Source organism: Thalassophryne amazonica, chromosome 17 (assembly GCF_902500255.1).
Source record: "Thalassophryne amazonica chromosome 17, fThaAma1.1, whole genome shotgun sequence".
NCBI lineage: Eukaryota > Metazoa > Chordata > Actinopteri > Batrachoidiformes > Batrachoididae > Thalassophryne > Thalassophryne amazonica.
Window position 1 is genome coordinate 43,194,506 of NC_047119.1, and position 20,194 is coordinate 43,214,699.

General features: G+C 41.8%; 1 protein-coding gene across 1 annotated transcript in view; it reads left to right on the forward strand.

The window, feature by feature from the left end:
• Window positions 1–7,204: 7,204 nt before the first annotated feature.
• Window positions 7,205–20,194, forward strand: part of LOC117529089 (homeodomain-interacting protein kinase 2-like) — a 41,691-nt gene continuing 28,701 nt past the window's right edge. The window contains exons 1-2 of the mRNA XM_034191792.1: window positions 7,205–7,410; window positions 14,590–14,653. Coding sequence (XP_034047683.1) covers window positions 7,205–7,410; window positions 14,590–14,653 — 270 coding nt within the window. The remainder of the gene's footprint in view (window positions 7,411–14,589; window positions 14,654–20,194) is intronic.

Below are 20,194 nucleotides of genomic sequence, written 5' to 3' on the forward strand. Positions count from 1 at the left end.
GACGCTTTCTGTGGATTATTTCTTCAGATGAATCCCACTGACACTAACAGGTAAGAATTTATATTTACTACGTGTCTTTTACTCTGCCAATCAATGCATTAATGGACGTATTTCGGTAGTTCAAAGCGCGTGAAAAAGCAGCAGCTTTTTAGTTCATACTTCTAATACAGTGTTTTACTGCTTTTGAAAGATGATGACAGTGTTTGGGGTTTTATTTTTTATTCATTTATTTTTTGTGTGTTCTTATGTGTTTATGATCCTTGAATTTACCCAGCAGTGAAAAGTGAAAGTGAAACTGGTTTATCAGAATTCGACAGTGGAATCTGATGTGGCCGCATCCGAATCAGTACTATCAGTTATCGGTTATCTGTAATGAAGATAAATTTTTTTAGCAGTTTATCGGGTTTGCATCATAAAAGGTAACCATTAATCCGATAACTGAAAAGTTATCGAAGCTAACTTTTTGGTTAGCTGTGCCCACCACTGTACACCATAATGTTGACCAAGCTGCAGTCAACAAAGAAAACAACACACCTGGTGCTGTGTACGGGTCACAAGCACCCAAAATGGCAATTTTCTCCTTGTAACACCAGAAAGATGCCAGGTATGTTCTCTGACTCCGCTATCAGGTTCAGACATGATGAGTTTATCTCAAAGCTTGTCCCACACTTCGCAGTACATACATTGGTTCTCGTATAAATAATCTTGGAGTACTGAGCATGACTGACAACATGGCGATGGGGAGTGGGCAGGAAGTGTCTGGGTCACGTGACTGCAAGGGGTCTACAGAGAAACCATCTGCTATAACTGGATGGGTTGAGGGAAGGAACATGGCTATGACGATAGCCTCAGTTTGCGAATATTCAGCAGGTTCACTGTAGGAAGGTCTAATAGCTTACAGTAGTTCCAGGGATGTAAATTCCTGCAGGAAGTGGGGACAGACAGGAAATGGACTACAGGAAACCAAAGAGGAGTTGTCGGCGTGGATTTATCTGGTAAAAATGACATGCAACGGAAGAGAGTGAAGATGAGAAGAGGATGGAACAGGGAAGAGGATATGGAGAAGAAAGCATAGCAAGGTGCAGTAACAGAGGTTCAGGAAGCCGAGTCCAGCCCCAACAATGGTATAGTTTCAAGTGTGCACATAACTGGTGCTCAGGTGCTTGTGCATGCTAAAAATAAATGATGTGCAGCAGAAAACATGGAGGAAAGCAGTTTTCCTCCAATCTGACATCATCACTTTCCTTCTGAGAAGTGCTTTCCTCCTTTTATTTCCACTGAGCATTTATTTTTAGCACGCAGGAGCGCCTGAGCACCAGTTGTGTGATTGCCTGAATATGTTGTGAAAATAAAGTGGAAGGTTATTCCATTTCTTTAGTACTCCAGATGTCTGCAAAGGTTTTTCTTTTTTAATGACTTATGTCCTTGCACAGCCATCTTTTTTTCCATCTGCCCTTTAAACTTTGCTGCGAGTGCCCTTTTAGTTTTAATCGACTCTTTAATAGTGATGGATTTTCTGCTGGAATATTTCATGGCTGATGTCAAGTTGAGTTTATGGACTTTCTATAAAGAAATGCAGCGTGTCAGTAATGTCAGGAGTTTGACTGACTCCTAAAATGTCATTCATTAAAATAAATCCCACGGTGCCCAGTGGGCTGTTTTGGCTTTCTTGAAATGTCTGAAAATCTCCCTTTGTGTGTGAAAATACCACATTATCATGAACAGAATGGCTGCAAAGCAAGAAAAAAAAAAAGACAACATGAAGCATTTAAAGACTCTTTCACTGCTGAAAGTAAGTGAGTGATGGAATCAGGTCGAGCAGATGCACGCTTGATTGTTGCCGTGTCAACATCACGTCAATTTCAATAGATTCATATTTCACTGGTCATGAGATCTAACAGTAAGTGTCAACTTCTGATTCTATTAAACGCAGCTTGAAATGGCCACGTCAACAGATCACGCGCTGTTATTTAAGAGGTTTGATGGGCTGACTGGACCTTAAGTTGGTGACAAGTTTCTGGGGATTCATTCATTCATACCTGCTTATTCCATTTAAGGATCACGGGGAGCTGCAGCCTGTCTCGGCGGTTATTGGGGGAAACGTTTGGGTGTTTGTGGTGATTACATTATGATAAATCTCACAAGACCCCGTGACCATTAACTGGAGTAAGCGGGTATAGAAAATGAATGGATGGATAAATCTCACAAGATTTAACCTCCACACAATTCTGACCTGAATTTGACTCAAACCTCCTCAAGTGATCTGACAGAATAAATGTGACACCCAGTTTTACTTTGAAAGGTTTATTTGAGCCACTTAGTCTGATTCAAGTTAAAACATGGGACATGATATAAGGACACAGGTGTTGTTTTTAAACCTTAAATCACGTGACATAGATCACTGCAGAAAGTGGTCACCAATATGGCCACATGTTGAACAGTGTTGAACAGCAAAAATCTCTCGTAATCTTGCAATCTCGTAATCGTAATTACAAATTCTTTTTTCCTGGTGTTTCGTGTCTTACTGTCTGGTTGTCAGACTTGGACTTGAACCAGGTGATGAATGGATGGATGTCTTTGGTACCAGGTCTCTTTGGAGGATACTGCTGGAATGACTTCACATGAGCTTTTCCAGTATTTTCTGGAGGGCTTCTTTTAACTAGATTGGGGAGTCCTGTGTTGTATATACAAACAAACAAATAAATAAATAAAAAACAAAATCACATATTCCTTGTTCTTCTTTCCTTCTCTTTTTCTTCTCCTTCTCTTGATCATTTGTTCTTCTCTTCTTATTTTCTTCTTTTCTCTTCTCCTCATCCTTCTCTTCTTCTACCGTTCTTCTCTTGGTCTTTCCTTCTTCATTTTCTTTTTCTCTTTGTCAACTCTTCTCTATTTCTTCTCTTCTTCTTTGCTTCCTTTCTTCTTCTCTTCCTTTCTTCTTTTCTCCTAGTCTTCTTTTCTTCTCTTCTACTCTTCTACTTTTTCCTTCTTCTTCTGCTTCTTCTCCTCCTTGTCTTCTTCTCTTGTTATTTTCTTCTACTCTTCTTACACCCTACTCAGTGTGCCGCTCTCGTTGGAGTGACATCTCTGCTATTTTGGCATTGTGGGATAGCTCACTGGACTACTTTTGCCTGACCAAGCGCTGAGTTTGCCGACATGAGAAGATGCTGCTGGATGAGTGTGATACTGACTTACGATCATTTAGGCATAAAAACACACAAGATACACAAGTTCTTGTGTCAAATATACTCCTAGCTTTTGTTACCCATGAAACGTCATCGCAAATACAGCATTGTTTGGGAACTACTTTTTGCAGGAATTCATCAAGCACGTCGGCCACGGACGTGTACTAACACAGAATATACAAAAACTGTATAGTTGTTCGGCCAAAACGAGAGTATGCTCTTCTTCTTCTTCTGCTTCTTCTAGGGCTTTCTCAGGAATCAAACTTCTAAACAAAATGTTGTTGTTGTTCATTCGGCTGCTCCCAGTTTTGTTCTGGGTCACCACAGCGGATACAGCCAGGTCTGCATTGGTAATTGGCACAAGTTTTACGCCGGATGCCCTTCCTGGCGCAACTCCAGTTTTACCTGGAAAAACACACACAGCCGCTGGTGTTCCAAAGAGGTCTCCCATCCAAGTACTAACCAGATCCTGCTCTGCTTAGCTTCTGAGACCTGATGGGATCAGGCTGACACAGAGCAGACCGGCTGCAAACTACTAAACAAAATAAACTCCAATAATAGTTGAATAAATTACAATAATTAAAGTTCACTATAACAATGCACAGAAATCTCTAATTAAAGAGCTGATAATCCAAAAAAAAGGTGTAATTTACACCCAGGGGGAAAAAAATGAGTCTGATGAGAAGAATCACTTACATTGTGAGGGAATGTCTACTCCAACATTTTGTCCATGTGGTGCATTCATTAGGCCATGATCAAGGATGCAGGTGCCTCAGTGTTGAGGATCTCAGCAGCCAGAGAGGGTCAGGGATATGTCCATGTGTCACCTGGCTATGGCAGACATATGTTCACTTTGGGGAGTTGGGAACTGGCCAGCTGTCTGCCTGTGTGGTTGCCATCCAGGACCCAATGCAGTTTCATCGTGTATTGGATGTGTTACCAGTGTACAGTCCCAGACCTGACCTATTGCGTCTTGTTGCATTGTGGTGAGTTGTTATCATTAGGCATTAGAAAGCTATTGTCCCAGAGACCACCAAAAACCTGGTCTAAAGTCGAGCCAAAAATGTTCCTGCAATTTAAGATGCAGCTTATTTCTGCAGGTTACATTCTGCTTATAAACACAATAAGACTGAATTGAAAACAATAAAATGAAATAGATGGCAGAGGAGTTTCGAACCAGATTGTTTAATAAAATCTCTGAAAGTAAGAGGATGCCTGAGGAGTGGAGACAAAGTGTGCTGGTTCCTATTTTTAAGAACAAGGGTGATGTGCAGAGCTGCAGAAACTACAGAGACGTAAAGTTGATCAGCCGCAGCATGAAGTTATGGGATATAGTAAAATAACCTAGGCTTAGAAAACAGGCAAAGATCTGTCAGTAACAATATGGTTTCATGCAGAGAAAGAGCCCTAGAGATGCAATGTTTGCTCTGAGAATACTGATGAAGTATAGAGAAGGCCAGAAGGAGTTACATTGTGTATTTGTGGATTGAGAGAAAGCTTAAGACAGGGTGGCAAGAGGTGTTGTGGTATTGTATAAGGAAGTCCGGAGTGGCAGAGAAGTATTTGAGGGTAGTGCAGGACATGTACAAGGATATATGCGCAGTAGGAATGACAGACTCATTGAAGGTGGAGGTGGGATTACATCAAACTCTGAGTCCTTTGTTGTTTGCAGTGGTGATGGACCTGTTGACAGATGAGATCAGACAGGAGTCTTCATGGACTATGATGTTTGCAGGTGACATTGTGATCTGTAGTGAGAGCTGAGAGCAGCCGAGCCTGGAGAGGTGGAGATATGCTCTGGAGAGCAGGGGAATGAAAGTCAGTAGGAACAAGACAGAGTACAAGTGTGTGAATGAGAGGGACCTCAGTGGAATACTGCAGTTACAAGGAGTAGAAATGGTGAAAGTAGATGAGTTTAAATACTTGGGGTCAACTGTCCAAAGTAATGGAGAGTGTGGTAGAGAGCTGAAGAAGAGAGTGCAAGCAGGGTGGAGTGGGTGGAGAAAGGTGGCAGGAGTGATTTGTGACCAAAGAATATCTGCAAGAGGGCAGCACAGTGGCTTAGTGGTTAGCACTGTTGCCTCACAGCGAGTAGGTCGTGGGTTCAATTCCCATGGCCTTTCTGTGTGGAGTTTGCATGTTCTCCCCGTGTTTGCGTGGGTTTCCTCTGGGTGCTCCGGTTTCCTCCCACATCCAAAGACATGCGGGTTAGGTGGATTGGAATCTTTAAAATTGTCCGTGTATGTGTGTGGGTGTGTCTGTGTTTGTCTGTTTGTGGTCCTGCGACAGACTGGCGTCCTGTCCTGGGTGTACCCCGCCTCGCGCTCTATGACTGCTGGGATAGGCTCCAGCCCCCCGCGACCCTTAATTGGACTAAGCGGTAGAAGATGAATGAATGAATGAATATTTGCAAAAGTGAAAAGGAAAGTTTACAAGACAGTTGTGAGACCAGCTATGTTGTACAGCTTAAAGACGGCGGCACTAACAAAAAGACAGGAGGCAGAGCTGGAAGTGACGAGAAAAGACAGGATTAGGAATTAACATATCAGAGGTACAGCTCATGTGGGACAGTTTTGAGACAAAGTCAGAGAGGTGAGATTGAGATGGTTGTACATGTACAGAGGAAGGACCCGGGATATATATAAGGAGAAGGATGCTGAGGATGGAGCCACCAGGCAGGAGGAGGTTTATGAATGTGCTGGGGGAGGACATGCAGGTGGTTGGTGTGACAGAGGAAGATACAGAGGACAGGGTGAGATGGAAACAACTGATCTGCTGTGGTGCCCCCAAATAGGAGCAGCCGAAAGAAGAAGAAGAAGAAGACTAATGGGGAATAATGCAAAATTTCACCTTTCTTTTTTTTATTGCCTCACCTCAGGGGGTTTTGGCTGCAGATCTGTGAACTTGCCAGAAAACCACAAACTTAACCTTCCTGTCATGTCCGGGTCAAATCTGACCAGTTTACAACTTAAAACACTCATAAATATTGTGTTTTACATCGGACTGCCTGAAAGCCTCATGATATCCTCCACACTGTGCACTTGAACATATAAAACTGATGATCACCACATTTATTGAATTCTGAGTGGTTTAGTTAACCTTGTTACACCTGCGCTGTTCCCGGTGTCGCAGGCCGAACGACCCCCTCTAAAAATTGGTCCGCCCTGCCTTCACTGTGCCTTCACTGCGCATGCGTCTGAGACTGACTCTCTACACCCAAAGCGATCAAAGGGAATAATGTGATTATTAACCATCAGATGGCAAAGTAAAACTCCATAAACCATTTTAAAGTCAGTTTTAAGCAGAAATGAGGCGACAATCGCCTCATTTCGCTACTGATGCTCCGAAATGACGTAGGCGCAGCAGCACGTCAGACTCGGAAATGAAAATGGAAATGATTGTTGTACAAAAGCTTCAGATATGTCGCTGAGACAGATTATGACTGGAGTGCAGTTTTAAGCAGAAATGAGGTGATAATCAGTGAATCGCTGTTGACGCTCAGAAATGACGCATGCACAGTGAAGGCAGGGGCAGACTGATGTTTAGCGGGGACCGTTCCGTCTGCGACACTGGTCAAAGTGACCGCCATAGGAAATGAATGGGTACCCAGATTATTTTCAACCATCAGATGAGTAAACATCCCCATACACACCACTCCAACACACACACGAACCACACATTTCAAACCGAACAATATCTTTTGTGGGTACACATCTCTTTCCTGTGCTTCTGTGCCAATCCTCCCAAGTGAACCACCTTCCTGATGAAACTATATCATATTGCCACACAGACTAGACAGGTGTCTGTAAACCTATATCTTTTCTTTGCTTTTGTGCCTAACCCGCCCCTCCCAACCATGTGAACTACACCTTCCAGACCAATCAATGTGTCATATCTTCACACAGACAACCAAAATATAGCTTGATGTTTGCCTTGCACTCCTTTTACTCTGAGCACAATGAGTAGGCGACTATCCAGGTGGTTTTCTGTCAGAGAGGCTCTGGACCCAATTTTAGAACATGATGAAGAGGGATTTGAAGTTGAACCAGAGATTGAGGAGGATGTCTCAGAAGTGGAACACAACATCGATTTTGATCCAGACTTTGAGGAGACTAGCCAGTCAACAGATTGAGAGGAAGAGGCACCTGAAGAACAGGCGCCTGAGGAGACATTCCAGCCCAAGAGTGGAGACTTGCTTTGGTCTTCACCCCCTGGGACAAAAGAGGTAGAATGAGAATGGAAAACATCATAAAGATGGCCAACACGGTATGCAGCATCCCGTGTGGATGACATCAAGTCCTGCTTCCAACTCATTTTACCAAAGTACATTGAGGGAATATTGGAGATGACAAACCTGGAGGGGAGGTGTGTGTTTGTGGACACCTGGAGAGAATTAGACCTGCTAGACCGCCAAGCCTACATGGGTCTGTTGATTCTAGCAGGAATATATCGCTCAAACAATGAGTCAAACAAGTGTCAAATGCCACTCGTGCATGAATTCACATGCACATAAGCACAGACACACACACAACTTCATGCTGAGGAGTTTGGTCGGTGGGTTTCCATTTCTTTTTACATTTCATGTTCATTTTGGAAAAGAGTGTAAAATGAAAAAATGGTGGTGATTAATGGCTTCTTTATTAATTTAAGAGCTTTTAAAACAGACTGGTCAAATTAGATCGGAAACAATTCAATTCAATTTATTGAAATTATAGAGCACCAAATCATGACAGAGTCGCCTCAAGGCACTTCACAGAAAACAACAATAAATTAAACCTAAAGATCAAAAAGTGTAATTAAAACATTAAAAGCATAAAAAAGGGAAAAAAGTAAAAAGAATAAAAAAGCATAGTAAAACAATAGAAAACAAATGCGTCTTCAATTGTGACCTGAAAGTCTCAACAGAGTCCGACTGCCTCACTAACGCAGGGAGATCATTCCACAGGACCGAGGCACAATACGAGAAGGCTCTATTTCCCGCAGACCTTTTATTCACCCTGGGGACACAAAGCAAGCCTGCATCCTGTGAACATAAAGCCTGGGCCGGTACGTAGGGTTTAAGTAGATCAGCCAAATAGGACGGTGCCAGTCTGTGAACAATTTTATAGGCCAGCAGCAGGACCTTAAAATCTGATCTTGCAGAGACAGGAAACCAGTGAAGAGATGCCAAAATGGGAGTAATGTGGTCAAACTTTCTGCTTTGTGTCAAAAGTCTGGTAGCAGCATTTTGAACCAATTGAAGACCCCTGATTCTGGACTGTGGCAACCCAGAAAATAAAATGTTGCAGTAGTCCAATCTAGAAGAGACAAATGCATGAATCAGGGTCTCAGTATCAGCCATAGACAGGATGGGACGAACACTAAAGTAAGGGGGGGGGAGTGTTCTATATTCCAAAATTTTACATTTTAGCATGACTGAAAAGTGCCTTGTCCTCACAGTGTTCTAGAATGAGGCAAACAGTGACCTTTAGAAGGTGATGCAGAGGAAAGCGTGAGCTGAAACAGCTGCAGTTCTTCACACTGCAATACGTGTTCACACACAGACGCAGGCAAAGTCAGATGACGTTACACGCCTCTGAATCACTGCACGGTTTAATGAGAGGTGACAGTCAAGACAGCAACAAGAGAGATGTGAAGTGGAAAATAAAACAAACACAGATATAATGATGTGAGTTCACAGTACATGCTGTTGCCTGCTGTAACATCAGTGCACGCTTCTGAAAATTCGACAACAATCCTTCCATCATTTCACAGACAGTTTCACTCACTCGCTCATGTTCAGTCGTACTCACTTTTTCTTTGTACTCCTGCAGTGATCCTCCTGATTTTAAGCCTCGCCTCTGGAGAAGCTCATGGTGCATTCATTACATGTCAGAAAATCGAAAATCACTTTCTCCAACTCTGAACAAAAAGAATTTGAATGCAAAGTTGTTTTTTCTTTTCTGTTCTATTTGGCCTCAAAAATGCATGTGTAAATTCACTGACATCATGACAACAACAATCACACATACTACTTGTGACTGTAAAGATGAGAAAATTACAAATGTTATTTTATTCTCTTTTAACAATTCATTTCCTTTTGAATGTGATGTTTGTAACTTGTAAATGTCTGTCATTCACGCAGAGGTTTCCGGACTACCTCTCAGCAGTTGCTGGCCCGATCTGCTCGAAACTTGGCATGCGTGTTTGGCTGGGGGTGGAGCAGTGCATACTTCATTATCGTCCCAGTCAGGCAGAAACCCTGAAAGATATTGGGGTCACAATAATCCCATTTATTCCCTATGGGACACGGTTTAACCAAATATGGTACATGGGTTTGGTTGTGTGTTGCCAGGTACATACCTGAATTAGGTCATGATCAGGTCACAGCCATGAAAGTTATTGGGGTAAGAAAAATACACCAGAAGGGAATGTTTTCAACCTATATCCAATGCTTCTACGTTCTATGGTCAAAATGAAAACTGTATTTATCTGTAAATCCAGGTTACTTATCCACAGTATCCACTTTGTCAAACATTTCTACTTTTTGAATTTTTACAAATTGCCAATTTATATGGCAAGAAATTGTTCAGTCTTCACCACCTGTTTTTCCCCCTTTCATGCAGATGTGTATGTGTTTGTTTGTCTATATGTGGCCCTGCGACAGACCGGTGTCCTGTCCAGGGTGTACCCTGCCTCATGCACTATGACTGCTGACATAGGCTCCAGCCCCCTGTGACCCTTAATTGGAGTAAGCAGTTAAAGATAAGATGAGTAAGTGTGTTTTTGTTTTAGAACAATGGCTAAACCTAATCACAGGTTTGTCCTAGTTTTTTATCTATTAGTGTATTTGTCAACTTGAGAGGTTTTATAAAGGTGCAGCTGATATTATCACTAATCGCTCTCCGAAGAAAACGATAATTCCAATTGTCCATTGCTTTACTCCGAGTCCCTCCCATATACGGGAGCTTCTCACCCTGTCCAGGACTGTAAGCCCAGATATCTGATGGAGAAATCTCATTTCTTCCACTTGTATCCATGATCTTATTCTTTTAATCATTACCCAAAGCTCATGACCATAGGTGAGGATAGGAGCATAAATTGACTAATAAATCAAGGGCCTCATCTTCTAGCTCAGTTCCTTCTTTACCAGGACGGACTGGTACAACATCTGTAAAATTTCAGATGCCGCCCCAATCTGTCACTTGATCTCCCCCTCCAATTTACCCTCACTCATGGATAAGACTCCGAGATACTTAAATTCCACCACTTGGGGCAGTGACTCTCTCCTATCCCACAGGGGACAATCCACCATTTTCCAACAGAGGATCATGGTCTTGTTGAGTCTCATCCTAGTTGTTTCACACTTGGCCTCAAACCTGCTCAGTGTGCATTACAGGTCACCATCTGATGAAGCCAACAGAACCACATCATCTGCAAAAAGCAGAGATGCACATCTGAGATCATCAAACTGGACACCCTCCAGTTGCTGACTGCACCTTGAAATCCTGTCCATGAACATCACAGACAAAATTGGTGACAAGGGGTATCCCTGGCAGAGTCCAACTTTCACTGGAAACAGGTCTGATGTAATGCAGAGAATGTGGACACAGCTCTTACTTTGGTCATATAGAGACCGGATTGCACCTTGCACCGAATCCGGTACCCCATATTCCTGCAGCCCTCCCACAGGAAACTGAGAGGGGCCGTATAAATACAAAAAAGGGCAAATATGTGACTGCGGGTGTCTATACCGTTTCTGGAGGTGATCAAGTGAACACACACTTTTCAGAACTAAAAACTTCCCAACTTGAATTTTCCAAATTTACTGCCATGTTGAAGACAGCATTACAATCTTTCATGTACCAGCAGATTTGTTTGTGAGTGGGTTGTACGACTGATTTCAGAGACTTCAGGCATTCAGCAGTTTTTTTTCGTACATATGAGCAAATTTGACCAGCGTTCCAGACCTGCCAAAGGATTAGTGTGCTGATGTTCAAACTTATGTTTTCAGTAATTGATTGTTTATCTTGAAGCAGTTTGAGTTGCAAAAACTTAAAAAATCTGACTGATGCAGCAAACATTAAAACCCAAGTAGACTCTACCACAGTGTCGGTACACCAAGTGGAAAATTCACTTGCTAGTCTGTTCTATCATAGTCGAACATATAGCCGAACCAAGTCAGCCATTAAGCCATCAAAAAATCAATATCTGCTAAATAAGAGTAAAGTCTGTCTTCACATAAACAAGCAGCCAGTGGAGAGATAATGGGGAGACAATAAACTGTTCTGATGTATTATAACTTTTGATTTGTTGACTGAAGAGTCTTTTAGTGTACAACATTTGGACAATGTTCTTACACACCTGAAATTAACAGAGAGGGACAGTCACCACATCCACATTTTGATTCCACACAATAACCTAAGAACACTTCATCTGATTGAAACCATTTGTTGGTGGTGGGGGAGGCTAGAGGAACAGTCTTTTAAAAAATAGCCGTCATCTATTATCCAATTTGGCTGCTATGGATGCCATCTTGCATTTCATTTCTGTGTAACAGCCGAAGAACAAATTGTCTAATTGGTACCATTTCTTGGTAGGTATTGGGAGCAGGGGCTAAAGGAGGGTTCCTTTCGAAAATGAAGGTTCTTCGTTATCCAATATGGCCAACGTAGGTGTCATCTAGATTTTAGTTTCTGTGCAATAACTAAAGAACTCCTGATCTGATTGAATCCATTTTTTGGTAATGTATTGGGGAAGCTGCAGGAAGTATTGTTTTGAAAATGGGGATCAATACCCCGCATGCCAATTATAGAGCAGCAGTCTTTTGCTATAGAAATATTTGCCAGACCTCATTATCAGCCGTGCTGTTAAACCATGCACTCATGTACCAGATAAGGTATATACTAAACATTGCTTGTTTGTTTAAAACATGCAAACTACAAAGTATCCACACTCTAAAATAGGAGCTGCTGTCTAACGAGAAAAATTGATATAACAGTTTGCATAGATTTTTTTAAAAGTTATTTCAACTTTCAACTTTCAACTGCGATAATGCCACAAGACCTCTTTTAACTTCAGATAGCTTTGGTTAAGTTGAAAAACAACAAAAATCTATGCAAATTGTTACATCACTTTTTCTCATTGAGACAGCGGTTAATTTTTTTAGAGTGCCGATCAGCACTCACAGTACTTGAATTTCTACTTGACAGTACCTCCTCGTGTCTGTTTCCCAAAAGCGTCTTGAACATGATCTTAGCTCTTCAACTTACAACAGAACTGAGATCATTTAAGGCTTTAGATGCTTTTGAGAAACTCTTTTGTTTGATTGCCTCTTAATTCCACAAATTGCTGTTTGTCCGTTTAGCAAATGACTTCATCTGGAAACCGGCAGGAATAAATTAGGGATGAGTTTTTAAAAAGCATGGGGAAGCTGCGGCGTGAAGATAAAACCATTTTCAGTGTGACCAGCATTGAGCCTTCAGTCATTACTCCGCGCCAGAATGCACTTCACTGTTTGAGCGCTTGGTAACAAAGCCGCCAGGTTGAAACACTAACGGAAAAAAAAAATCCTCTTTATGCTGAATAAGTTGTTTGAGTTGTAAATATTCATGGATCTGTCACGATGGGGATGTTGAGAAATCTGTGCTGAGACTCTGAATGTGGCTGCGCATGTTGAATTATTCCAAAACTCAACATGTCATCTTTTAGATCTAACATCTTTCTCTTAGGCCATTCTGCTACATTTTTCATTTCTATTTTTTGCTTCACTAGAGGATGTCTGGCATTGTGATGAAATTACAGTACCGTAGAGTACTACTCTAATCTACAGGCAGTAGCCAGTTAAATCCTAGAAACTATTCATTTTAATTAATGTTGGAAAATTTCACAAAATAAACAAAAAATTACAAAGGATTTTTAAAAAGCTTCCTGTTTGTGTTGGAGAACAGGATGGTGTCTAATCCCATTGACCTACGATTAGGAGCATCATCAACCTCTAATGAAGATTTCTTTAAAAAATCGGAGTCTATGGCTGGATAAAGCTTAAAATCTTGACGTGAATCCTCACAGAGGACCTGACCCCTGCTCTGTCACTGTTTTAGATTTTACACGCAGTCATAAACAGGAAATGGGCATAATCTATTTCCTTATGGGGTTGCTCTTTGTGAATTTATAAGGCTGATTCAAATTGCTTTCCTTAAATTTTTTCTGATGTGACTCAAATTCCATTTATTTTTATATCAGCAAATCCCAACGCAAGTCACTCCAAAGCAATATACATGAGTAAGTTCTAGACCAGGGATGGGCATGAATGACCAAGATGGTGCGGTTTTCTATGCAACCTTCACTAGAGGGTTTTACTGATGAGTTCCTCCGCTTGATTTAAATTATGGATTGTCACAAGAAAAGCTTGCATAGTCTTGGCCCGTAATACCCAACCATGGTCTAGGTCTTACTTAGCCCATGAGAAAGCACACTGGTCATGATGATAAGAGGGAAAACTCCCTCGGGTCTTCTTTAATTATAGAAAGAAACCTCAAGGAGAGCAGACTTCATGGGTTTGACCATCTGCTGTGGCATTATACGGAACAAAAGCACAACAGATGTGAGAGAAATGTGGCAGCTTCACAGCCAAATACTTATAGAGTCCAGTTATGACAAGAGCCGATGACCAAAAACATGAGAAGAACAGACTTCCAGTAAAATGAATTACAGTTGTCGAGTTGGTGATTGTGCTGATGCCATAGCAGTCGTTAAAATAGGCCTTCCCCAGTTTTCAGCCCAACCCTGAGTGACAGCTATGTGGATGAGCACTTATCTGCTTAGAATTTGGACATTACGGACAGGCAGGAAGTAAATGAAATGGGTCTGTGTGTGGCAGTTGCTGCATTTACTGTTACTAAGCAACAGGCCAATCATAGGCAGACATACCCGCATGCATCTGACTTTTAAATACAAGAAGATCAGTCTGTCTAACGCTCTCAAGTATTGTGTATGTTGGTGTACCAGTTTAATCGGGTGTATCTTGCGCTGGCCTTTACAGTTTCCTTCATGCACATCATGCACGATTACCTGTTATGCAGCCGTTTTCACTGCATGTTGCAGTTGGGGCTGTTTAACACCAGAATTAAAGTTTCTTGGCTTTCATGGGAATGAGCTGAGCTATTTTCATGTTTTCTTCATGTTTCTTCTTTTTCATGTCTTGGTATCACATTTTCAGATAGAAGATCTTTTGACTGGAGTCTTTGCTTTCATTGAAGCTGACTTTCAGTCCTCCTTTCAGTCCATAACAAAAACCCTTCAAACTAGAATGTGATCCTGTCAGAGGGAATTAATCAGGCAGTCCCTCAGAGAGTGATTTACTGCACTCACTCTTCCATTCTTGGATGGTTGAACACTGAGATTGTTTTTTTGTGCTGCTCAGGCCCTTAGCGTTAGCAGGTGGTTCTGTAGGAATGGAGTTGGACTACCCATATGTTCAGTTCCAGGTATGTTTTTCACACTACCTGCCTGTGTCCTTGGGCAAAACACTTCAACTGCAATGCCTCAGTCCATCAGTCTACTCAGCTGTAAATGATTACCATCCTTAGCTGGAGAAGTCACCTGTGATGGACACGTAGACTCTCATCCAGTTCATGCTGTGGGATCTGGAAATAAACACTGGCACCAGTGGTCTTCAGGGCCTGTATTGGACTTATTCTTACTTCTTTCAAACCCTTTATGATTCACAATAAGGACGGTAGGTCTTAGTGCATGTTGCGTCTCAGTCAGAAGGTCATGAACTCAAACCCAATGTTTATGCTTTTTCAAGCGGATTTTGCATTTTGCAGGTACTCTTGTTTCCATCAACAGTCAAATCACAATCATGTTAAATGAAGTCCAAATGACCCACAGTCATGAGTAACTGTTTGTACCTAAGCATTGGACCTGTGGTGCACTGACCAGGACATGGTGAACCTCCTTACCAGTGTGACTCAGGAGAGGTTGCAGCGGTCAGTTCATTTTATTTATAGCACCAAATCACAACCTACATTGCCAAATGGCACTTCACAAGGGTAAGGTCTGACCTTACCAACTCCCTAGAGCAAGCACAAAGGCAACAGTGGCATGGATAAACTCTCTTCTGCATTTTTTGATTGTAGGAAGAAACCTCACGCAGACCGGACTCTGTTTGAATGGCCAAAGTGACCAATGTCCATCAATGGAGAGGCAGCAAAAGTCCTGGACCCATGAAGGGTGCCATAATGAACAGTTCTGAAAGTCCCCCAGATGCCATAACTGAGCTAACGCCATACCCCGTAGTAGTCCATTGACTATTGCACTGAAAAACTGTAACCCCATTCATTCATCATCTACCACTTAACCAGTCTGGGTCACAGTGCCAGTAGACCTAGCATCAGAGGTGTGACAAAGTCACTGTCAAGTCATTCTCAAGTCATTAGTCTCCAAGTCCCAAGTCAAGTCTCAAGTCAGCTTGCAAACAATTGATGGTCATTATGACTTGAGACTTGACTTGGGACTTGCTGATTCATGACTTGAGAGTGACTCGATGGTGACTTTGTCCCACCTCTGCCAAGCATCTCGTGCCACACTTCCTTTTCTGCCACCAAGTCCTCCAGCTCTTCTTGAGGGATCCTTTTTTTTAAAGAATGCTGGCAAATATAATCCCTCCAGCATGTCCTGGGTCTTCCCTACGGCCACCACCCAGTGGGACATGTCCTGAAGCATCCCCACCAGATGCTTGAACCACCTCAGCTGGTTCCTTTCGATGCAAAGAAGCATCGGCTTTGCTCTGAGTCCCTCCTGGATATTTGAACTTCTCACCTTGTCTTTGAGTGTAAATTCAGATTCCCAATGGAGGAACCTCATTTCCACTGCTTATTCTTTCAGTAAATACCCAAAGCTCAGGACAATAGGACTATAGCTCAGGAGCATAAATTGACTGGTAAATCGATAACCTCACCTTCTGGCTCAGCTCTTTCTTTACCATGATGGAAAAAAAAACATTTGCAAAACATTAGATGCAACCTCCATCAGTCTGTCGATCTCATGTACCAATTTATCGTCACTCATAAACAAGACCCCAAGATATTTCAACCCCTCCATTTGTGCAATAACTCTCCTCTGACCCACACTTTTACACAGTGGACCATGGTCTTACATTTGGAGGTGCTGATCCTCATCCTAACCTTCAACCTCTCAAATTTTAATGCATAAGACCGAAAATCTCTGCCATTAAGTCCAATCGCCATGAAGTGATGGAACGTCAAAAAAACAGTAATTCTTAAGTCCAGAATGTTGTCTTCTATTATATACCTGTTGCAACTTCAGCAGAAAACTGATGGTACCACCAAGAAATTCAGGAAGTGTTGGGTCAGACCTGGATTTGACGCTCAGAGAAACCTCCAAAGTTGGTTTAAAATGAGGGTGAAGGTCTTTCCACATTTATTTAGTGGAACAAGCTGAATTTATTCCACGTTGTGCTGAAGCTGTCCTCGAAATTACGGCCCACACTGTTATTATTCCACCACAATTAAATGTTCCGCTTAATAAGCGCATAAACACATATTTCCCCCTCAGTACTTGGATTTAAAAACTTCACTGCTGGGTAATGTTTGCCACTCCCAAACACACCGAAATGAAAGCTGAGGTTCAAACGGTTTTGATGGCATCAGGAGCATCTGACTGCCAACGATATGCACAACATTAAGGCCTGAAAACAGAATGTTTTTTTTTCCACAGCAGTGGTTAAATTTTTCATATCAGCTGGCACAAAATGAGGTAAATTACATCAGTAAAGACAGCTCATTAGTCTCACTGAGAGATGGCGGCACTGCTATGGGCTACAGCTTTAAAAAGTCTCTAAGTGATAGATAATAATGAAAGCCCAAGCAAACAGGCTCTTTCTAAGCTGTTTGGTAGCTGCTTATATACTTATTAGCAAGCAGCGTTACAAAGGTGCTTCCACCACAATGCAACACATCCTGCAGAGTTCATTAATGTTTGTTCACTCCACTTAGCTTCTCACAGCTCATGTCACTCAGGAAGCTGCTTTCTGATTTCTCCATAATACAACCCCTGGCAAAAAATTATGGAATCACCGGCCTCGGAGGATGTTTAATTTAATTTTGTAGAAAAAAGCAGATCACAGACATGACACAAAACTAAAGTCATTTCAAATGGCAACTTTCTGGCTTTAAGAAACACTATAAGAAATCAGGAAAAAAAAATTGTGGCAGCCAGTAATGGTTACTTTTTTAGACCAAGCAGAGGGAAAAAAATATGGAATCACTCAATTCTGAGGAAAAAATTATGGAATCATGAAAAACAAAAGAACGCTCCAACACATCACTAGTATTTTGTTGCACCACCTCTGGCTTTTATAACAGCTTGCAGTCTCTGAGGCATGGACTTAATGAGTGACAAACAGTACTCTTCATCAATCTGGCTCCAACTTTCTCTGATTGCTGTTGCCAGATCAGCTTTGCAGGTTGGAGCCTTGTCATGGACCTTTTTTTCAACTTCCACCAAAGATTTTCAATTGGATTAAGATCTGGACTATTTGCAGGCCATGACATTGACCCTATGTGTCTTTTTGCAAGGAATGTTTTCACAGTTTTTGCTCTATGGCAAGATGCATTATCATCTTGAAAAATGATTCATCATCCCCAAACATCCTTTCAATTGATGGGATAAGAAAGTGTCCAAAATATCAACATAAACTTGTGCATTTATTGATGATGTAATGACAGCCATCTCCCCAGTGCCTTTACCTGACATGCAGCCCCATATCATCAATGACTGTGGAAATTTACATGTTCTCTTCAGGCAGTCATCTTTATAAATCTCATTGGAACGGCACCAAACAAAAGTTCCAGCATCATCACCTTGCCCAATGCAGATTCGAGATTCATCACTGAATATGACGTTCATCCAGTCATCCACAGTCCACGATTGCTTTTCCTTAGCCCATTGTAACCTTGTTTTTTTCTGTTTAGGTGTTAATGGTGGCTTTCGTTTAGCTTTTCTGTATGTAAATCCCATTTCCTTTAGGCGGTTTCTTACAGTTCGGTCACAGACGTTGACTCCAGTTTCCTCCCATTCGTTCCTCACTTATTTTGTTGTGCATTTTCGATTTTTGAGACATATTGCTTTAAGTTTTCTGTCTTGACGCTTTGATGTCTTCCTTGGTCTACCAGTATGTTTGCCTTTAACAACCTTCCCATGTTGTTTGTATTTGGTCCAGAGTTTAGACACAGCTGACTGTGAACAACCAACATCTTTTGCAACATTGCGTGATGATTTACCCTCTTAAGAGTTTGATAATCCTCTCCTTTGTTTCAATTGACATCTCTCGTGTTGGAGCCATGATTCAGGTCAGTCCACTTGGTGCAACAGCTCTCCAAGGTATGATCACTCCTTTTTAGATGCAGACTAACGAGCAGATATGATTTGATGCAGGTGTTAGTTTTGGGGATGAAAATTTACAGGGTGATTCCATAAATTTTTCCTCAGAATTGAGTGAGTCCATATTTTTTTCCATCTGCTTGGTCTAAAAAAGTAACGGTTACTGACTGCCACAATTTTTTTTCCTGATTTCTTCTAGTGTTTCTTAAAGCCAGAAAGTTGCCATTTGAAATGACTTTAGTTTTGTGTCATGTCTGTGATCTGCTTTTTTTTCTACAAAATTAAAGAACTGAATGAACATCCTCCGAGGCCAGTGATTCCATAATTTTTTGCCAGGGGTTGTTTACCTGACAGATGGCAAACTTGCAAAGTTTTTGCAGTTGACCTGACGTCATAGTGTGTTTGCCAACACCCCCACAGTTGTGTTTTACAAATCACTTTGCAAGCTCGAGTTTAACTTAGTGGAAACCAATTGGAAGACATCAAACAGGAATATACATACAAGAGGCAACTGAGACGTTTTGAGCCTGACCCAGAAAAAGTAGGACGTGGTTCTCCATCTTTGGCATTCTGAGAAACCAACAGTTCTCAAAAATGTGTGAAGTTTTGACTCACTGGGTAAAATGTTGAAAAATATTGGTTTCTCAGAATTCAAAAGATTGACAATGATGCCCTGCTTTTTCTGGGTCAGGCTCAAAACTTCTCAATCACCTCATGTAAAGGTCAGTCTATGTATGTACGTATGCATGTGTGTCCGCCTATAATATAATATGGACGAAGTACCTATGGACCTCAATGTTTCTGTGATGTCCACATACTTTGGGCCTCCCTTTCTTCCTTTTTTTCTGTCCACAGTGTCCAAATACTTAGCAAATATTAGCTCCTAATGTTGAATAGATTGATCAGTCAAATTCAAAATTCAATGAGGATTAAAGTTGCTTTTAGTGAGTCTCTTCAGCTGCTTCCTTGTTTTCATTCTGGGTTGCCACAGCAGATCCAAGGTGGATCTGCATATTCATCTGGTACAGGTTTTACACTGGATGCCCTTCCTGATGCAACTCCAACAATTACATGGAGAAATGTGGAAGGGGAGGGATTTGAACTGGGAAACTTTCGGCACTAAAACTGCACTACCCACTTGATCAATTAATCTCACTCAATTCCAGCTTTGACACTGTTGATGGCTTTAATCAAAGAATTAAGGCATTGGTTGCCTAGCAGCTGTACTGTTGGAGGTGAAGCAATCACAAATGCCTATGACATCTCTCACCCGGGCAATGTCTGAGTATGCTGATCATATCAATACAAGGCTTTGTGTTAGGTCTGCTTCTGACTACCTGTTTGTGCCCTCTGTTTGTGGTTTGTTTTCTGTCCTCTTTGTTCCCATGTCACCTATGGCTTTCAGTGTGTGTGTGTGTGTGTGTGTGTGCATGTGCGTGCATGGGTGTGTCCTTTCCCTGTCGTCTCTGTACCTCGTGTGTGCTCCCGGTCCCTATCTGTGTCCTGTTGTTGGGTCCAGTTCCCTTTCTGGTTCTGTGTCCAGATCCGTGTGTTTATAGTCTCTGTTCGTGTTCAGTGTGTGTGTGTGTGTGTGTGTCTTTTCCCTGTCATCTCTGTACCTC